The following is a 22,632-nucleotide window of genomic DNA, read 5'->3' as shown; positions in this document are numbered from 1 at the left end:
ACTGAAAGATAGGCTCAAGACTTGAAAATTACATTAATTTCTGCATTGAGGATAACTTTGCCATTTGTGAACAAAGCATCACGGTAGAATTCTCTTAAATAAGAAAATAAAACCAATTTCCCTACCCCCACCCAATACACAGAAGATATAGAATGAGTCATCTTTAATCTGACAGTAATCATCTGGTAGTCATGCTTCTTGGCTACAGTAATCTATAATTACTGTAGCTTTATTAAGCTCCAGAAGCAGAAGTCACACTTATTTTCACTCACCTGTTAATAAGAGGGAAAAGGGATACTGCCAGGTATACAGATGGGTACCACTTAAGTGGCTTGATTTCCAGAGCTAATAAGATCTATAAATGAAAACAATAATCTGTAAATCAGTTGTAAATAATTTCTTACAAAGATAATCTTATCAAATGGTTGACATAAAGTTCATTGTTAAAAATAGAAAGAAAGGCAAACCTGTGCACCTATTTTAAAATAATAATATTCATCCTTCTCTAAACATCCAGCTTCTAGAAAATATATTAATGTGGAGAAATGTAATAACTCAGAGAAACACAAGAACAGATACCATGGTCATGAAATAGATTAAATCAGAGATATAGCTGACTTGGTTGAGTGGTGTCACAACAACCATTTCTCACTCAACATCAGCAAAAGTAAAGAGCTGCTTGTTGACTTCAGGAAGGGGAAGGAGGGCCAGTTACATTGGGATATTGCCAGTGGAGAGCTTCAGAAATTTTAAATTCATGGCTGTTAACATATCAGTGTACCTGTCCCGGGCCCAACACATAGATGCAATCATAAGGAAAGTGCCCCAGCATCCTTACTTTCGTAGGATGTTAAGGAGGTTCAACTTGTCGCCAAGCACTCTAACAAGCTTCTACAGATTTTATACTGGAAGTATCCTGATTGGTTGAATCATGGTCTGGTAAGGCAATTCTAAAGTGCAGGAATGTAAGAAGTTGCAGTGATTCGTGGATTCTGCCTAGCACAGCAGGGGCACATCCCTCCCTACCACTGTTAGTATCTACAGGCGGCAACACACATCAAAGACCCCTGCCATTCAGTCCATGCAGCTACTAGGAGGTACAGAAACTGAGGTCCCATGCCAGCAGGTTCAAGAACAACAACCTTCCTTCAACTACATGGTCCTTGAACCAACAAAGGGCCTGTAATGTGTTGTAAATTTCTGTTCTATGTTCCACAATTTAACAACATTAGGACCACTCTAAACAATTTGCACTAAAACTGCCTTTGTTCTTTATTTCTTTCTTTCTTTTTTTAAATTTTTTTTTATTAATTTTAAACAAACATAAATGAAACATGAATACAGAGAGTTTGAGAGTACATAATTAATAGATTAAGTATACATTCAAATAGATGATAATCCATTTATATATAATAACCTCCCAAACTCATAGTAATTACAAAAAAAGGAGAAAATAAAAAAAATCCCCCCCCAAAAAAGAAAAAAAACCTAACCAACATGAGCCATTGCATAATGTCAAATATACACAGTAGCGTCAATAACTCCGAACCTCCATCCAAATAGTTAAGGATAATAAAAGTAAGGTTTAGGAAAAGTCGGTTTAGCTCATATGAAAATGTTGAATAAATGGTCTCCAAGTTTCTTCAAATTTAACTGAAGGATCAAAGACAACACTTCTAATTTTTTCTAAGCTCAAAGTTTAAAAAAGCCACTGAAATATAGTTGGAGGATGAATTTCTTTCCAGTTCAATAGGATAGATCTTCTAGCCATTAACGTAACAAATGTAATCATCCGTCGAGCTGAGGGGGATAAACAACAATTATCCACCATTGGTAAACTGAAAATTGCAGTAATAGAATGCGGTTGCAATTTGATATTCAGAACTGTTGAAACAGTACCGAAAATATCTTTCCAATAATTTTGCAAACAAGGGCAAGACCAAAACATGTGAGTCAATGAAGCAACTTCAGAGTGACATCTGTCACAGGTTGGATTAACATGAGAATAAAATCGAGCAAGTTTATCCTTGGACATGTGAGCCCCATGAACAACCTTAAATTGTATTAGGGCATGTTTAGCACAAATAGAGGAAGAATTGACTAATTGTAAAATTTTCTCCCACTGCTCAGTGGGTATAAGACAAAGTTCTTTTTCCCATTCCTTCTTAATTTTTTCTGATACTTCTGGCTGATACTTCTTTATTTCTTGTAAAAGTTATGCACAGTACATGTTTTCTAACGAATGCTGCTTATAGAATACCACGTGTTTGTGAAACTTTCATTGCACCTGTGCATTGATGTACCCATGCATAAGATAATAAACTTGAACTTGAATCAATTCTTTTTTAAGCCACATTTTACAAACTGTAACAGGAGTGCTTCAGTTTATCAAGATAAAGATATACTGAATATACAAAAAAGGCTATTCATTATTTCATTAAAGATTAAGGTGGCTGTGTTTGAAAATTTGAAAAAAAATAAATTGACTAATTACAGATGTCTTGTCAGAATACAACATGGCTGATGTATGACAGAACTTCTTTAAGTTAAAAATATTTTTATTTTAAATTCTATTTATAAGTGCAACGTTATGTTTTATCCAAACAATATTCAAAAACATATCTATCTATTAAATGGAGTTTGTGAAAGATCTAATCTTTCTGGCATCTAAAATCAATCAAATAAATCATCACTGTCAAACAGGATTTAAAATCCATATTTAAAAAGACATCTTTTGGAGTTGGGACAAAAGGGAGAATATACAATTAATAGGGTTTTTTTGCATTTAGATGTACATTCTTTTAGAGATATTCACAAAAATAAGATGCAGATATTTGGTGGCAATGTACAGTAGTTGTCAGTATTATCAGAAGCCACAGAGTGGCAGCATTCACCTTTTACTGTTACAGAATTAACCACGGCTTCCATTTTCAGTTCTTATAACAGCGAATAGAAAAGCATAACTAAGTCCTGTAACTGTTGGCGGAAACCACCTTCCATATTTATAAGAGATACATTCATTCACATTTGGAACTTAGCTTACATTCAGATAATGGAAAACATTAAACATTCTCAAAATATGGCTGACTGCATCTAGGATTCCACAGGTGCACTGCAAGGCTGTGTGCTTAGCTCCCTACCCAACTTGCTTTACATTTATGACAGTGTGGCTAAGCACAGCCTTAATGTCATATTCAAGTTTGCTGATGACACCACCCTCAAATACCAAATCAAAGGTGGTGATGAATCAGCATACAGAAGGGAGATTGAAAATCTGACTAAGTGACACCACAGCACCATCCTCTTACTCAATGTTCAGAGACCAAGGAGCTGATATTGACTTTAAGAGGAGGAATAACCAGAGGTCCATGATCCTCATCGGAGGATCAGAGGTGGAGAAGGTCAGCAACTTTAAATTCCTCACTGTTATTAGTTCAGAGGACCTGTCCTGGGCACAGCACATAAGTGCAATTACAAAGTAAGCATGACAGTGCCTTTTCTTGCTTAGGAGTTTGTGAAGATTCAGAATGACATCTAAAACTTTCACGAACTTCTATGAATGTGCAGTGGAGAGTATATTGGCTAGTAGCATCATAGTCTGGTATGGAAACACCAATGGCCTTGCACAGAAAATCCTACAAAAAGTGGTGGATACGGCCCAGTCCATCACAGGTAAAGCTGTCCCCACCATCGAGCACATCCACATGAAATGTCATTGCAGCAAAACAGCATCCATCATCAAGGGGCCCCGCCACGTGCTCTCCTCTCACTGATGCCACAAAAAAAGGTACAGGAACCTCAGGACTCCAGGTTCAGAAATAGTTTGTATCCTTCAACCATCAGGCTCTTGAACCAAAGGCAATAGCTTCACTCAACTTCACTTCATCATTGAAATCATTCCACAACCTGTAGACTCACTTCCATGTTCTTGGTATTTATTGTTTATTTAATTATTATTATTTCTTCCTTTTTGTACGTGCACAATTTGTATCTTCTGTACACTGGTTGAACCACAAGCTGGTGTGGTCTTTCATTGATTCTATTATGGGTATTATTATATTATTGTTTTGTTACATCTGCAAGAAAATGACTTGCAAGGTTGTATATGTACTTTGATAATAAATTTATTTTGAACTTTGAATTTTGAAACAACTTGAGATTGCTACCTATTGTCCAAAGTAACACAATAACACATTGCTAATGCTAATTTGCACCAATTAACAGAATTAGATAATGATCATGTGTTGAAGCTGCATATAACCAATAGAGCAACTTCCTACTTGTTTTCTTGTATCTGTGGAAGATTTTTATTTCAACTGGAGGACCTTGACTATATAAATGACAAACTATTGTTATTTGTCATCTATATCAACTACTTGTATGAGAATGTACAATGCTAGTTAGTAAGTTAGTTATAAAGCTGGTTAGTAAGTTTGCAAATGACACTAAAATAGGTGGGATCATAGACAGTGAAGATGATTACCAAGAATTACAGTAGGATCTCGTTCAGTAGGATAAATAGACCAAAGTGTGGAGAACACACAAGATGCTGGTGGAACACAGCAGGCCAGGCAGCATCTACAAGGAGAAGCACTGTCGGCGTTTTGGGCCGAGACCCTTTGTCAGGACTAACTGAACTTTCAAATCTCTTACTATCTTTCCTTTCAGTTAGTCCTGACAAAGGGTCTCGCCCAAAACATCGACAGTGGTTCTCATAGATGCTGCCAGGCCTGCTGTGTTCCACCAGCATTTTGTGTGTGTTGTTTGAATTTCCAGCATCTGCAGATTTCCTCGTGTTTGCAAAGTGTGGAAAATGGAGGTTCATTCAAAAAAGTGTGAGGTGTTGCATTTTGGGAAGTGAATCAGGATAGGACGTTTACAGTGAATGGTATGGCCCTGGGGAAAGTTATAGAACAGAGACCGAGGAGTATAAATATAATGTTCCCTTAATGTGGTGTCACAGGTAGATAGAGAAGAAGGCGGATTTTGGCATGTTGGCCTTTATCAGTCAGGACATTGAGTGTAAAGGTTGGGACATTATACTGCAGTAATACAAAATGTTAGTGAGGTAACATTTAGAGTAATGTGTTTAGTTTTGTCATTCTGTTGTAAGAAAGATGCCATTAAGCTGGAAAAATACAGAAAAGATTTATGAGAATGCTGCCAGGACTTGAGAGACTGAGTTAAAGACAGAGGCTAGAACTTTCTCCATGGGAGCAGAGGGAATGAGGGGTGATCTTATAGAGGTCTATAAAATCATGAGGGGCATAGGTAGGATGAACGCATATGGTCTTTTCTCCAGAGTCAAGGAATCAAGAATGAGATAGTTTGGGTTTAATATGACAGGGAACATACTTAACAGGAACTTGAGAGGAAATGTTTTCACCCAGCTGCTGGGTATATATGGAATGAGCTGTCAGAGGAAGTGGTTGAAGCAGGTACATTGACAACATTTAAAAGACACTTGGACAGGTATATGCATAGGAAGGCTTTAGAGATACATGGTCAAACATAGGCAAATGGGTCTAAATTAGATTGGCACCTTCGTTGGCATGGACTGGCTATGCCAAAGGACCTGTTTCCATGTAGCGTGACTTGAAATACAATAAACTTGCAAGACCCACATCTCAAAAAGGAATATATAAAACAGAACTTCACGAGGACTCCTTAATTATAGGCAAACTGAAAAAAAAATCCTGGTATCTGCAACCTGTGATGAAATGCCAATATCCAACCCACAATTGTTGCTTGCTGTAAATGTTTCTACTGCTTTAAAATGATTTTATCTTCACAATATTGGAAAAAATGTACCTTGCTTCTTTCCCTTTCAGGATCATACGGGCCAGACCAAATTAAAACCTGTAAGAGAAAGACAGGACACTGAAAAAAGACTTAAGTAACAAACGCTACACCATTCAGATCAGTTGAACTAAAAACTTGAGCACGATGAACACCATTTAGTTATTAAAATGGTGTCTTGTTTGGTTAGGGTATCAGCACACCCATGGAATTCCTGCAAGAAATACACAGTGTGGGCAAGGCATCAATCCCCATATAAGGCTTGGTTGATGACAGTACTGCCATTTTAGAATTAAATACTTACCAGCTAAAACTCTCTCTTCAAAACATTTGCAATATACTAGTTCAGCACTGGGCTGAGAGCTTTTTAAAGGGTTCTTCCACTAATATAATAATTGCTGGTTGATCTATTCTGGCACATGGAGCAATTCTACCAATCCCTGATGCTTTCTACCAATAGATTTTGCAAATTGTAGTTCAAATGACACATAGGCCTAAAGAATCAATATTATTGGTGGAATGGGTAGAGGATACCAAAGTGGTAGAAAAGGAAGAAGTAAAAATAGTGAAGGATAGTTTTCTCCTACCTCAAAAAGTCAGAGAGAAATATGGGGTTTGCTGAGCTTCTATAAGAATAACTTCACTGAAAAGTAGTAGTACTGCAATCAGAAGACCAATAGAAATACCCCAATCCCTTCTCTCTGAATCCCTTCATGCTGTGTCCAATCAAGGATCTATCAATTTCCGCCTTAAATATACATAACGACTTGGCCTCCACAGCTGCCTGCAGAAAAGAATTTCACAGATTCACCGCTCTCTGGTTAAGGAAGTTGCTCTTCATCTCCATTCTACAAGAACACCCCTCTATTCTGAGGCTGTGTCCTCTGGTCTTAGACTCTCCTACCGTAGGAAACATCCACTCCACATTCACTCTATCAAGGCCTTTCACCATTCAGTGGGTGACCTCACTGAAACTGCTCATCCTTCTGAATTCCAGTGAACACAGGCCCAGAGCCATCAAACACTCTTCATATGCCAAGCCATTCAATCCTGGAATCTTCTGCACACCACTGCTGGAGAATGTGGTTATTGTTGCCTTCCTGTCCGCTTGAACCAATTTGGCCATTCTCCTCTGACCTCTCTCACTAACAAGGTTTTTTCACCCACACAACTGCTGCTCACTGGATTTTGTTTTGATTTATTCTCTGTAAACGCTAGAGAGTGTTGTATGTGAAAATCCCAGATCAGCATTTTCTGGCACCAACAATCATTTCACAGTCAAAGTCACTTAGATCACATTTCTTCCCCATTCTGACTTTTAGTCTGAACAACAACTGAACCTCTTGCCCATGTCTGCATGTTTTCGTGCATTGAGTTGCTGCCACATGATTGGCTGATTAGATGTTTGCATTAACAAACAGGTGTACAGGTTTTTCTTGGGGAAGAATCGTGTTATGGTGAAGTTAGTGTACTAGCAGCAAATTTTCTGGACTACTTATCTAGAGATCAAAGGTAAAATGGCAGTAGGAGAACTTAAGCTCATTTAAGATCTGGAATTAATATAAAGTTTACCTCAGTAATGAAACTGTGAAAATCCATCTAATTTACCAATGCCTTTTGTGTAAGGGAATCCACATCCTTGGCCATTAATGCCTAAATGTGAGACCAGACACAGCAAAGCAGCTGATTCATAACTGCCTTTTCATTTCATAAACGATAGCATTATCAGTGACAAGTCTTGTGAAATAATAAGTAATGAATGAGCTCAAAATTACCCTTTGCTCTGTCACAATTACTCTTAACACTGGTGGTTGTGTCCTCAGCTCCTAGTCTATTCCCTTTACACTCATGACTGTGTGGCCAGGTTCTCTTCTAACTCCACCTGCAAGTTTTTTTTTTAAGTTGATACCACCGTAGTGGGTCGTATTTCAAATAGCAATGAATCAGAGTGGAGGAAGGAGATAGAAAGCTTAGTTACATGGTGTCGCGACAATAACCTTTTCCTCAACATCAGCAAAACAAAAAAGCTGGTCAGGAAGGGGGCAATGCATATGCTCCTGTCTACATCAATGGTATTGCGATTATAAAGATTGAGAGCTTCAGCTTCCTAAATGTGAACATCATGTAGATGCCATGATGCTGAATATACTTTTCGCTGCCTCAGAAAAGCAGTCAGCATAACACAGGCCCTACCCACCCCACACTCTCTCTTCTCCTTTCATCCTTTGGGCAGAAGATACAAAAGCCTGAATGGACACACCACCAGGCTTATAATGACAGCTTCTACCTTGCTGTTATAAGGTTATTAAATAGCTCCCTAACAGAATAAGATAGCTTTGTGACCTTACAATCTACCTCATTTTGATCTTGCACCTTTCTGGTTACCTGCATTGCACTTTCTCTGTAGCTGTTACAATTTATTCTGCATTATTACTGTTTCACCTTGCACTGTGTAATGATTTGATCTGTATGAACAGTAACAGTAATTGCTAATTTTCTTATCATTCTGCCACACCAAATGACAAATCGGACACTAAAATCTCTGTCCCCCACTGATCTTTGGCTCACACTCATACTAATCACTCCCCATTTATGATTTCCTGCATGTGACTCTCACCTTATATAACCATATAACAATCACAGCATGGAAACAGGCCATCTCGGCCCTCCTAGTCCGTGCCGAACTCTTAATCTCACCTAGTCCCACCTACCCGCACTCAGCCCATAACCCTCCACTCCTTTCCTGTCCATATACCTATCCAATTTTACCTTAAATGACACAACTGAACTGGCCTCTACTACTTCTACAGGAAGCTCATTCCACACAGCTATCACTCTCTGAGTAAAGAAACACCCCCTTGTGTTTCCCTTAAACTTCTGCCCCCTAACTCTCAAATCACGTCCTCTCGTTTGAATCTCCCCTACTCTCAATGGAAACAGCCTATTCACGTCAACTCTATCTACCCCTCTCAAAATTTTAAATACCTCGATCAAATCCCCCCTCAACCTTCTACGCTCCAATGAATAGAGACCTAACTTGTTCAACTTTTCTCTGTAACTTAAGTGCTGAAACCCAGCTAACATCCTAGTAAATCATCTCTGCAATCTCACCAGCTCACATCAAGTCTTGCCCTCCTGTGGCTACTCTCCCAGTGCACTATGGGGCCAGAATTAAATCACTTCCTTCTTGCATTCTATAATACATTTGATTGCTTGACTTGTAAGGCCTTGCATGCTTCTGAATGTTATTGCAGTGGGTTAATAAATGTTTGTTGATTCAAAATGCACTGTGACATTAATGTAGCTAAACAGTATTGATGTGTCTGAACAGGTGCCATTCTATTCATAGGTCTACAATGAACATTGCTGGATTTAGTTAAATAAAAGAAAAATATTTAAACATAAAGATGAAGGACTCTCATGATATTTTAACACTAGCATTTCCTCTCCACTGTTTCATACATATTAATTCTACTTCTATGCTATTTTCTAAATTAACATATTGCAAGTATCTGAGGTTCTAACTACAAATACATAAAATCATTAGTATCTTCTTGCTTTGCCTTGCGTGGCCCTCCCCCAAATTGTAATTCTTATGCATCAGAAATGAGAGGGTACAAAGATGGTTGTAATGTGCAAACTGAAGTGGAAGAAAGTGAAAGATACACTTTCAGAGAATAAGGTACATATGAAGGAATGAGGGGACATCACTGAGACAATGTGAATGAGAGTAGAAGTCAAAAACAGGAAGGGAGTAATCATCCTACTGGGAGTATTACACAGATCGCCAATAGCAACAAGGACACTGAAGAGCAGATAAGCAGGTAGAATTTGGAAAGGCACAAGAAAAGATGAGCTCCTGAGGGTGTAAAGGTACTTAAGAAAGTACTTCGAAGAGCTAGAAGCGGAAGGCCTTTGTGAGTACGATTAATGAAAACCCCCAAAGCACTCTACATATGAAGAATATAAGAATGACTGGAGTGAGAAGACAGCTCAGGGATAAAGGTGGAAACATGTGCCTAGAGTTGAGGTAGGTAGGGGAGGTCCTTAATGAATGCTGGTCTTCATTAAGGACCTTGATGAATGTGAGGTCAGTGCAGAAGAGAGAAGCAGTGTGTTGGCATTAAGATAGAAGCAGTATTGGAGCTTTTGAAAACCATGAGGATAGGTAAATTCTCAGAGCCAGATGGAATAATCCCCAGATTACTACGGGAAGTGAGGGAGGAGATTGCTCAGGCACTGAGGGTTATCTTTGCGTCTCATTAGCTACAGGAGAGTACCAGAGGATTGGAGGATAGTAAATATTGTTCCTTTATTCAAGAACAGTAATAGGGATAATCCCGGGAATTGTAGATCAGCAAGTTTTACATCAGAGGTGGGCAAACTAATAGAGAGAATTTATGAGCATTTTGAGAAGCATAGTCTTATTAGGGATAGTCAGCTTGGTTTCATGAGGGGCAGGCAGGTTGTGTCTTAAGAGCCAAACAGATTTTTTTTGAGTAAGTGACGAAACAAATTGATGAAGGTAGAGCACTGCATGTGGATTTTAGTAAGAAGTTTACAAGTTTCCCCATGGAAGGCTCTTCAGAAAATCATGAGGTATGGGATCCATGGAAAGTTGGCAGCATGGATTCGGAATTGGTTTGCCCACAGAAGGCAGAGGATGGTAGTCGGTCCAAATTTTGCCTAGAGGTGGTGACCAGTGATACTCCATTGGGATCTATTCTGGGACCCCTGTTCTTTGTGATGCTTAGAAATGATCTGGATAAGGAAGTGGAAGGATGGGTTATTAAGCTTGCAGATGGTGGTGTTGTGGATAGTGTAGAAGGTTATCATAGGTGGAAGAGTATGATAGGATGTAGAACTGGGCTGAGAAGTGGCAAATAAGAGTTCAGTCTGGAAAAGTGTGAAGTGATACACTTTTGAAGATCAAATTTAAAGGCACTGAATAAGTCGAAAGGCAAGATATTTAGTAGCGTGGAGGAATCTTGGGGTCCACATTCACAGATCCATCAAAGTTGCCACACAATTTGACAAGAGTAGCTAAGAAAGCGTATAGTGCGTTGGCCTTCATTAGTTTGGGCATACAGTTTAAGAGCCCCAAGTTAATGTCATAGCTCTATAAAACTCTGGTTAGACCGCAATAGGAATATTGTATTCAGTTCTGGTCACTTTATTATAGGAAGGATGTGTAAGCGTTAGAAAGGGTGCATAAGTGATCTACCAAGACACTGCCTGGATTGGAGACCATGTCTTGTGAGGAAAGGTTGAACCAACTGGGTTTTTTTCTCTTTGGAGACGAAGGAGCACGAGAGGCAACTTGATAGAGGTATATAAGATTATGAGAGACATAGATAAGTTGGACCATTTTCCCAGAGTGGCAAAGGCTAGTACCAGAGGTCATCTTTTTAAGATCAGTGGAGGAAATGCAAGCAACCATTCTTGCAAAGTCACTAATCTACTGCCAGACTGCATCCAGACAGTTACATTGACTTCCTGATTTCCCAGCCTTTAACCTTGTCTGAAAGGCCTTTTGCCTAAAGTTATTAGATTGTTATCTAATAATTATTAGATATTAGATAATCCAGTTATTAGAGTGCCTTTTTTTCTACTAAGGTTCCTAGCACGGTGTGCAAAACCCTTGCAGTATGCTCCTTTAGTTGTAGTGCCATTGTTTCACTGTTTTCTAGATCAGTTACAGATGTAATATACTGCATTTTAGCCAGTAGCCAGCTAACTTTAAGAAATGTAGATTAGTAGTAACTGGTGTTATTTACTCACAATACTAGCTTTTCGTTGAAATGAGCAGCAAAGAAGTGCAATGTAGCTGCAATCAATATAATCTGCAGGCAGAAAGAAGATGGCTTGCTGCCTGGATTGGAATGAATGGGTCTGGGCTAATTGCAGATGATGATTCCTCCACCATTTTTGGGAATCATAAAACTTAGTTCCCTGGCTTAGACAGTTAAACAATCAAATAAATGGACAATGTCCCCTTTCACATGGTGATAAGATACACATGAATGCAAAATTAATGCATTTTCAATGGTAGCCCATATTAACTGAACAAGGCAATTAGTGAACACTTCTGATATAACATTGTGTGCATTTAAGAAAAAGAAATAAGGATATTGGATAAAATCAATCAATTGGGAGACCATTAAGAGTATTTCATACTTAACACCACAATCCGGTTGAAAAATCAGTATTTAATCTTTAGGTTTCATTCATCTATTATGAAAGAAAATATCTAATATTGAAATATTCATCTTTATCTGATTCATTTTCTTTAAGATTCAAGTTTTATTATTTTTGAAAACTGAACCCAAATAGTAAAAATACAAATTTTCAATCACAAGCTGGGCATTTAAATTTTTCTCTATAACAACTATCATCCAAGAAATTAAACTTGCAGCATTAAAAGATTGCATTTTCATATAATATTAGTTATGCAAGAATTTGTGGTGTTTAAAAAGATCCACCGTCACAAACTATTTTTTTTATTGAAGTCGGAAAGGAAAAAGGACTGCACACAGATTTCAGTCAAATTTACTTATACTTAATACATCTTATTAATGATAAAATTAAAAAATATATATATACTATTTTTTTCCCAACAAATGAATGCTAAATACAGATTATAGCAAGAGGTAATCTTTGAAGGAAGCATTAACAAAGCATGGATCTTGTAGAAATTAAGCAGACTACATGGTAGGTGAGTGCCCGAGTGTTGATTCAGTGGGAGACATTAGCTTAGACAACCTCAAGCAATTTATTATCACAAAGAAGCTTTCATGAAAACGTACACGCTCACTATGCCAGGCATTGTTAGCTATGTTGATCCTATAGAGGGCAGAGATGCACATAGTGTCCCCTTCCATTAGGAACACAGCTGCCCAGCAATTTGAAAAAAAATTACCAAATGGCCATCAATTACTTTCACTGCAACACTGAATAAAATAGGATGGTCCTGAATAAGTTCTACTCTAAAGTTATGCTTAAGATAATTTAACTGAGAGCTGGCAAGTGGGCAGCTGGAGTGAATGTTGGTGGCTTGGTGGAGGTGGGGAGGAAAATCAGCATTTAATGTTATGCAAAGACATATCTCATAAAAGAACATATTGACTAATCATCACTTTAAATATACACTGTATCATTTTCTGAAACAAAATGTCCCAAACAATTTCAATAGTTCAAGGTTGAAAAAGTAAAATTAGTGTTATATTTTATTTGACACTATTAACAGTCTTCACTGAACAAGAGCTACCAGACACATTCCAGGATTTAATAATAAAATATAGCTCCAGAAGAGTTTAAAAGAATGAAAAAGTTACAAGTTACAACTGATGAAGGCAAAGCTATGACCAATGAAATTTACAATGAACATCAAAAGAATCGACTGTATATTCAGTCCTCTGGGACAGATCTACATTCCAGTTTTAAGCAAACAAAATGTTTAATGCAGTACATAAACAAAATTTGGCACCCAGCATCCTAAGGACATACTTCTACTCAAAGTGGAAAGAGATGGGGAAGTTTAGGGTAGAAAACTCCAGAGCTCAGAACCTGGAGAAAAAAAAAGCAAAACAGAAGTAAACACAGTCACCAATGGTGCAGTAATTATATTTTAGCATTATACAGGCCAAAATTATCTATTTATGATACTGAAGGAGACGATTCAGCCCATCAGATCCACCTGGCTCCCATGTCAGTAACAACGTGAGTTCCATTTCCCCTCTCCTTATTTCCTTGTGTAATAGTCAGAGAATTATAAACAAGCACCCAGAACTGAACATCCGACATTTTCCCCTTGAGTAAACATTTTGAAGTTGCCACTTACAAGGATGGTTAATGATCTATGAAGTTCTCTGAAAATGCTAAGAAAATATAAGGAGATTGAAATAACTTAAATTTGAAAAGTTGTATCTCCGCGTATTGATTGATTGATCACAGATGTATCCATCAGGAACTGTTTTGAAAAGCCATTAGTAGTGATTAAATTGTGAAGCAGACATAACTACAGATCATCATGAGATCAAGGAACAGTGCTGCAGAGTAACGTATTCTCATTCTCATTAATCTCATTGGAGAAATGCCTGGCTTCACTGGGTCTCAGAGGCCTAATAAATTGAAAAAAGTAAGACATCAACCATCTGCTTGTACTGAGATAAGAAATAATGGGTCCATTCTAAAACATCTGCCATGGCATCCATGGCCTCAACAGTGGGCAGAAGAGCTAGCTGTTACTATGGCAATAAGAGATAACTAGAGGCCTAGGTTACGACAGCAAAATACTTACATGCTGAAAGCAGAATATACATGTGGATATACTATCAGTAGAGATCAATTCTATGTTCTTTTGTGCCTGATTCGCTCAATACCAATAACAAGGATGCTCTACAATTGAGATGTAAAAAGAACAAGCAAAAGTTCAGTTGCAACAGAATGAAAATAGCCAAAATGGATTGGACCTGGACTGGAATTAAGATGTAATACTATTTCACTGGAATAAAACAAGGAAATGGAGAGAAATAGGACTTGAAAACAAGATTGCTCTCCTTACTGAACCCTGGAACTGTACGAGAACTTGGGATCTCGTACTAACACTCTAAAGGAAGAACCCTGGATCTGCGATTTAGAAAACAACGGGAAGCCATAAGCCTAACTATCACTGATCGCTTTGTACCATGGCAGTTGGCATATTATGCAAGATGTGAGTGATAACAGTATTTTCACTGATAGTGCGGATATGTGGTTTGAAGCTTATTGCAGGTTAAATTTGAAACAAAGATTTTTAACATTCAAGTTCTATTTCTGATGGTTAGTTACCAGTTGATGTTAGTAGCTTTATCTCCATTTTTGTCCCTTTGCAAGATGCAGAATATTTACAACAATTTTCCAAATTTACATATGCAAATATCCAGTTTTCTTTCCCCAGCAAAAACACAACAAATTCATCTCTGATGATATCCATTACATAAAGCTAATTGATGGCTTAAGAATTAACTTACATAACAAAATACCTTGATCAACTATTTATGAGGATCCATTAACAAGAAGAAGTAGATTCACAGAAGCAATCAGACGTGTTGAATATGGTTCATTTTTTTGTCAGACTTTACTTGAGCAGTTTAAATCTGAATGCTTACCCTCTGTTTGGCTATATAAAATATGTGAATGTAGCAGGACATCATCAAAAAGATGAGGACAAACAATGGGATGTACCATCTGCAAAAAACAATTGGACAAAATAAACACAACAGTTTACAGCATTGCTTTTTTAACGAAAATGGCATTACATTGTTCATAAACAGCACAACTACTAGCCACTACACAGAACAATCAGAGAAGATCCATATAATATCATTATTGTATCATGAAAACATAAAGTTTGGGAGACTGAAAAATAGAGAATATTTTGAATGCAATAAAAGACGCTGAATTTTAAATGTTTTAAGCCTGTGAAAACAAGATGCAAAAACATACATTCCAGGTACAATGGAATAAGTTATTATCAAAGACTCAGCTAGAAAGGTACCACAATTGGCCTTTGAAAGAGCATTTCTACTCCTCTCTACTATCCAGTGAAATAACTTCAGCAAATAACACATTCAATTTCAGCATTAATTTAACAACATGCCTAAAATATATTAAAATAAGGCCCACTGACTAAAATAGAAATAGATATTGACTTAGAAGTCCGTGACAGAAAAGGGCAAAGTAAAAATATAATCCTTCACAACATGAGAACATTCAAAGGGCTTTATGAAGAAACACAACAGTCAATTTGTTCTCAAAATCACCCACAAGTATTATAATCACAAATAGATAACAAACAGATAATTTGTTTTGGGAGGGTGATTGACTAAGCTACAGGGAATAATTCTTAAAGTAGTGCCGTGAGAAAATGTATGGTCACAAATGGGGGGCCAGAAAATGCAGTCCCTTAATTCAAGAAAGATGGCAAGGGTAAGTCAAGTAATTACAGGCAGTTAGTCTAATATCAATGGTCGGGAAATTACATTAAACTCTCATTTATCAGGCATTTATGTGTCTGGAATTCTCAAGCAAAATTTTGCTTTCATCAAAATAAGCTAGAACAGTGAATTTTATTTCAGGTGTCAGCAAAATATATGTGAAGAGACTTTTTTTAGTTTATTTAAGTTTATATATAAGGACAATGCAGTTGTAAGCTGAGTAATAGCAACATTCTTTGACGACCTGGCACTTCATGTTATGGTGTGTTCAGTAGTTCATTTAATTCATTTTCGTGGCACTTTACATTAATATTGTTTAGCATTAAACTACAGAAGTATACAGTAAAACATTCTTATTTAAAGGGGTAAGGAGATGACTTATAGTTCAACAATTCATTTAAAGGTTTAGCCATAGCAAACCAGTGTGTGTGGTTTAGTGTTTTCATTCCATTCTCATGCAATCAGCATTCCTATGAATGCCTGACAGCTCACAGTATACTGTAATGGCAAAAACTCTAAGAGCCGTGACTGAAAACATAAGGATTGATCAGTAATAGTCAGCTCAGGTTTGTTAGTGGTGAATTTAATTAAGATTGAAGTGTTAAATGAATGTATTGATGAGAGCAGTGCAGTTAATTTAGCTTACATGGATTTCAGGAAAACCTGTGACAAGGTCCCAGATGGACACTAGACCAAATGATTAGAGCCCATGGGATCCTAGGCTAGTTGACAATTTGGGTCCAAAGAAACAAAAAGATCTTGATGTACAATTTCAATAATCCCTGAAGATGACAGCACAGGAAGATATGGTGGAGGTCAAGGCATAAAGAATGACTGCCTTATTTAACCAGCACTTCGAGTACACAGGTTTTGGTAAAACTTTATACATATTGTGAGAGGATACACTAGGGTGTAGCCTTTTTCAGATATGTGGAGCATAGGATTGGATAGATGGCAGGGAATTATCTCCCATATCGGATGCAGATAAATTCAAAGGAAATAGAATGGGGGTCTGGGTAGGAGATTTAGACGGGATCTGAGGGTGACGTTTCTCACCAAGAGAACAGTGGATGGCTGAAACACAGAGCCCGAGAGTACTGCAAACAATCTTGACAGCACTTAATAAGTATTTAGATGAGCACTTGAATCTCTTGGGCACAGAATGCAATGGGCAAAATGATTAGCATAGTCATGGTGGGCCAAATGGCCTGTTTCCATGATTTTACGGCTTTATGAGAATAGATGGCAAAATTTGAGTGTCAGCAGTGAAAATGTAATCATAAACAAACTGTCAGCCAAGCTCTGCTGTGTTTAAATTAGGGACACACTAAGGACAAACATGAAGTTAGAGGTCCAAAATCAGAGTTAAGAAGCACTCTGTTGGATGAAAGTTGTAGTTAATGACTGACTTCTCTGCAGCAATAATGCAGTATTTTTGGAAATTAAGGTCATTAGAGATAATGGCACTTTGGATGGCAATGCTACGTGGAATAGAACCGATAGAATCGCCGTGCATCATGAGCAGCCTACAGATTTAGGGGCAGTCTATTTCATATTTAGAGTGTTTCTGAACAGTCACTTTCAACATAGGTAAAACCAGTATCATGGCATATGTTTTTCAGTATATTCTAGGCAGTTTTGGTTATTAAACTACATGGAAGCAAAACCTCTGGTATCTTCAGAATATTCACCAGTTTTAATATGTAATATAAATACGAAGCTTGCACAAAACCTCATTCAACAACATGTTGAGGGATGGCAACAAAATAGGGAGCATACATCATTTACAATAAGGATTTAAGTGCCATGATCCTTTAAGGGCTCTGAACCTCAATGTTAAAGTATGGCAATGAATTTTTATAATGCTATACTTGATAAATATAAGAAAGAGTAAATTAAGATGGCAATCAACAGTAGAAGAAAAGAGAATGTAAATAACTTGAAGTATACTTACATGCCAAATCTCCAGATAACATGCTCATCTGTAATCCAGCTGGAAAGAAAGAAGTATTCTTTAAAGAGGAAATAGAAATAAAGAGCAGCTGAAACCATTAAAAATTACTAAGTACATAACACAATATGTACAAGGTGCAGAACAGTTGTAGTAATAATCTAATTTTACACGCTTCAAAGAAAATGGATACAATCTGCATTTTTTTAAAAACTATGAATAACATAATCAGTTTATCAGAAGACTCCTGCTTCTAAAATCAACAGTTCATTCTATCAACATAATTTATAATTGAAGGATTAATTAATTAATATTACTGATAAAATATCTTTAGCATTTATCCAAAATATGATTTCTATATGAAAATATTTATTCCTATAAAGAGAAGAAAATAGCTTCATACAAATTGAACATTTTGTTGGCAGCTTTATTTCAGAAGTTTAATTCTTAATCCTTACCCTTCATTTAACCACATAAATAAAGGCAGTACATGTAACAGCATCAAAAAATGAACACCTTAATTTACAATTAACAGAAATCTTCTCAGTCACAGAGTAAATAGATCATATAATAAATATGACCAAAAATAATGGGAATTCCTAAATGTGTTCATATCATTAATCAAAGTTCAAAGTAGATTTATTATCAAAGTACATATATGTCACAACATACAACCCTGAGATTCATTTTCTTGTGGGCATACTCAACACATCTATAGACTAATAACTATACCAGGATCAATGAAAGACCGCCCAACTAGGGTGTTCGCCCAGAGTGCAGAAGACAACAAACAGGGCAAATGAAAATATAAATGAACAGCAATAAATAACAAGAACATGAGATGAAGAGTCCTTGAAAATGAGTTCATTGGATGTGGGAACATTTCAATGATGGGGCAAGTGAAGTTGAGTGAAGTTATTCTCTCTTGTTCAAGAGTCTGATTGCTGAAGGGTAGTAACGGTTCTTGAAACTGGTGGTGCGAGGTCTGAGACTTTTATACCTTCTACCTGATGGCAGCAGCAAGAACAGAGCATGGCCTGGGTGGTGGAGATCCCTGATGGCAGATGCTGCTTTCCTACAACAGTTTTTCATGTAGATATGCTCAATAGTTGGGAGGGCTTTACTCATGATGTACTGGGCTGAAACCACTACTTTTTGTAGGATTGTCCATTCAAGAGCATTGCTGTTCCCATACCAGTCTGTGATGCAACCAGTCAATATATTCTCTACTACACAATTATAGAAGTTTGTCAGAGTTTTAGTTGTCATACTGAATCTTCACAAACTCCTAAGGAAGTACAGGTGCTGCCGTGCTTTTTTTACAATTGGACTTATGTGCTGGGGCCAGAACAGGTCCTTTCAAATAGTAATTTAAAGTAACTAACCCTCTCTACCTCCGATCCTCCAATGAGGATTGACTCCTGGACCTCTGGTTTCCTTCTGCTGAAGTCTACAATCAATTTCTTGGCCTTGCTGACGTTGAGTAAGAGGTTGTTGTTATGGCACCACTCAGCCAGATTTTCAATCTTCCCCACCAACCCCCCAGTATGCTGATTCACCTCCACCTTTGATTCGGCCCACGACAGTGGTGTCATCAGCAAACTTGATTATGGCATTGGAGCTGTGCTCAGCTATACAGTCATAAGTGTAAAGTGAGTACAGCAGGGGGCTAAGTACAAAGCCTTGTGATACACCTGTCCTGATGGAGATTGTGGTGATTATGTTGTCAATCCGACCTGACTCGAGTCTACAGGTGAGGAAGTTGAGGATTAAATCTGAGTCTTATCACTTGCATAAGTTCGCTGATGACTCTGCAGTAGTTGGGTGTATCAGAGGTGGGCAGGAGTTGGAGTATAGAGGACTAGTGGACAGGTTTATGGAGTGGTGCAGGAGGCATCACTTGCTCCTGAATGTGGCCAAACCAGGGAGGTGGTGAGTGATTTTAGGACTGTGATGAGTCCTGGGAGAAGACATTGCGGTGGTGGAGAAGTACAGATACTTGGGTGTTCACCTCGATACAGACTCCACTGGAAAACTGACACCAAGGCTGTTTACAAGAAGGGGATGAGCAGACTCTATTTTCTAAGGAAGCTGAGATCCTTCAATGTGTGCACAGAATACTGGAGATTGTTTACCAGTCTGTTGTAGCGAGCGCAGTCTTCTTTGCGGCTTTATATTGGGGGACCAGTATCAGTGCTAAAGATGCAAGAAGACTAAATAAACTAAATAAAAGACTAAAAGGCTGGATCCATCTTTGGCAACAACCCGGACTCTTTTGAGTTAGTGGTGAACAAGAGGTCACTTAACAAACTGTTATCCATTACAGACAATCTGGCAATCCTCTCCATGACCTACCGAATAAGCAGAGGAGCACGTTTTCGAACAGACTCATTCAGCTTTGCTGTCACAAGGATCATTACAGAAAATGTTCCCTACCAAATGCAATAAGCAAATACAACAGTTCATCTCTGTTCGACAGCAGAACAAAGATCATAGTACAATAATCTGTGTTTTATTACTTAGTACATTATTATTGCACATTGGTAATTTATTATTGTGTATATTATCATTCCACACTTTATTATCAGTTACGTCCGCACACTGCTAAGTGTGTTTTTAAATGTTGCTGCTGTAGCATAAGTGTATCCCAACTGGGATCAATAAAGTACTTATTATTGTTATCCAATTGCACAAGGAGATATTGAGGCCAAGGTTTTGAAGCTTATTGATTAGTTTTGAGGGGATGATGGTATTGAATGCTGAGCTGTACTCGATAAAGAGCACCCTGATGTATCCATCTTTGCTGTCCAGATGTTCCAGGGCTGAGTGAAGAGCCAATGAGATGGCATCTGCTGTTGACCTGTTGCTCTGGTAGGTAAACTGGTGTGAATCCAAGTCACGTCTCAGGCAGGAGCTGATATATTTCTTCACCAGACTCTCAAAGCACTTCGTCATTGTTGATGCAAGTGCAATTGGGCAACGTTGATTGTGGAAGGTGACCATAACCTTCTTGAGGTTGAAGCAGGTGGGTATCACACATTGCCAAAGTGAGAAGTTAAAGATCTCAGTGAACACACCAGCCAGTTGATCAGCGCAGGTCTTCACTATATGACCAGGTACCCTATTCAGTACGGATACTTTTTGTGGGCTCACCCTCCTGAAGGCAGCCCACACATCAGCTTCAGAGAATGAAATCACAGGATCACTGGGGGGATATGGGTGTTGGCAATGGTTCCTCAATGTTCTGACGGCTAAAGAGAGCATAAAAGGCATTGAGCTTATCTTGGAGTGAAGCCCTACTGTCTCCCATGCTGCTTGATCTAACTTTATAGAAAGTGATAGCATCCCTCATTGACTCATTTGGTCTGGGATTTCCACTTCACCTGTGAGATGGCTTTCCAGAAATCATACTTGGACCTCCTGCAACTTTCTTGGTCTCCTGAGTTAAATACCTCTGATCTGATCCTCAGCAAATTTCAGATCTTATGGTTCATCTTTCTCATTGGGGGAAAATCCTGAATGATTTAATGGGGATACACTCACCCACAGCCGTTTCAAAAAAGTCAGTTACAACCCAGGTCTAGATGAGTGCTTGAACCCAGTCCAGTCCACTGAATCAAAGCAAACTTGTGACCACTCCTCTGCCTCCCACAACCACTCTTTGTTGTCCCAATCCTTGCAGCATTGCACTTTGGCCTCTGCCTGTATGCATGTAACAGAAGGACAACCAAGTGATCTGATTTACCAAAATGTGGTCTGGACAAGGAACGATAGGCATTCCTTATCTTAATTGAGAAAATGTAACTGAAAATGAAAACAAATAACAGAATTTGCATTCTCATGGCATTACGTAAATCTATTTTCAATATTCAAATTATGGTGTTATGATTCAAAATTAATAATACCACTTCTCTGTATGACTGTCTCGTGCCTGAAGGGAGTGGGACAAGCAGTCCATGAGCAGGCTGGGTGGGATCCTTCATGGTAAAGCTAGTCTTCTTTCCGGCACCTTTCTGTATATTTGCTTTTGATGGTGGGTACGCTGGTGGGGCTGATGCATTCGGAGTTCTGACTCTCTGTTGTCGAGCCTTCCTGTCTGCTGCAGTGCAGTTTCCATTCGATGCAGTTATATTAGGATGCTTTCTACTGCGCATCTGCAGAAGGTCGTAAGTAATGATGTACATAGTGAGCTTTGATTGCACGATGTATTCTGGGACCAGGAGAAGTTGTGCGACATGTGCATGTCCAGGAATTTGAAACTGCTCACAGTTTCCACTGCTGTGCTGCCAGTGTAAGGAGGGGTGTGATTGGTGTGAGTTCTCTGAAGTGGTTAACTATCTCCTTTGTCTTGTTGACATTGAGGAAGAGGTTATATGCCTGGCACCAGGCCTCAGACTCTTCCACTTCCTCTCTGTAGGCCATTTCATCATTGTAGATGAAGAGCCCCACCAATGCCCTGTCATCAGCAAAGCTGACCATATGATTACTCAGGTGTTTGGTCGTGCAGTCGTGTGTGAGCAAAGTGTGCAACAGTAGACTCAAATGCAGAATGGTAACTTATGCCTCCTTGTTCTTCTCATCTTATCCGAAGACTCTGACATGACTGGTCTTAGAATATCCTCCCTGCAACTATGTGTTACTATCACGTATCTAAGGTTATCCATATAGTAGGCACTACTCAACAGCAGCCAAAAAAATTGCAGGCAAAGTGTATCAATAACAATGTTGTGAAGTCCTTTGGAAAGTTTTGCTAGTTAAAGCTATTAGATACTGTTTACATATGGTCAATTTTAATAATTTGGCTAGCATGTAGTTAGCATGGTTAGTAAGATAGTAGATGATACCTAAATTTGTGGATATAATTAATAGTGAAGAAAGTATTCTAAGATTACAACAGGACTGAGA

At 38.2% G+C, this 22,632-nt stretch overlaps 1 protein-coding gene across 2 annotated transcripts in view; it reads right to left on the bottom strand.

Moving 5' to 3' along the window:
* si:dkey-100n23.5 overlaps positions 1-22,632 on the bottom strand; it is a 190,542-nt gene that overhangs the window by 38,917 nt on the left and 128,993 nt on the right. For both annotated transcript variants that reach the window (XM_059968245.1, XM_059968244.1), the window contains exons 8-11: positions 17,731-17,769; positions 14,949-15,027; positions 5,812-5,859; positions 273-355 (exon numbers count right to left, since the gene is read on the bottom strand). In XM_059968245.1, coding sequence (XP_059824228.1) covers positions 273-355; positions 5,812-5,859; positions 14,949-15,027; positions 17,731-17,769 — 249 coding nt within the window. The remainder of the gene's footprint in view (positions 1-272; positions 356-5,811; positions 5,860-14,948; positions 15,028-17,730; positions 17,770-22,632) is intronic.

The sequence above is a fragment of the Hypanus sabinus genome, chromosome 4, assembly GCF_030144855.1.
Source record: "Hypanus sabinus isolate sHypSab1 chromosome 4, sHypSab1.hap1, whole genome shotgun sequence".
Lineage (NCBI taxonomy): Eukaryota > Metazoa > Chordata > Chondrichthyes > Myliobatiformes > Dasyatidae > Hypanus > Hypanus sabinus.
This window is presented reverse-complemented; position numbering and strand designations above follow the sequence as displayed.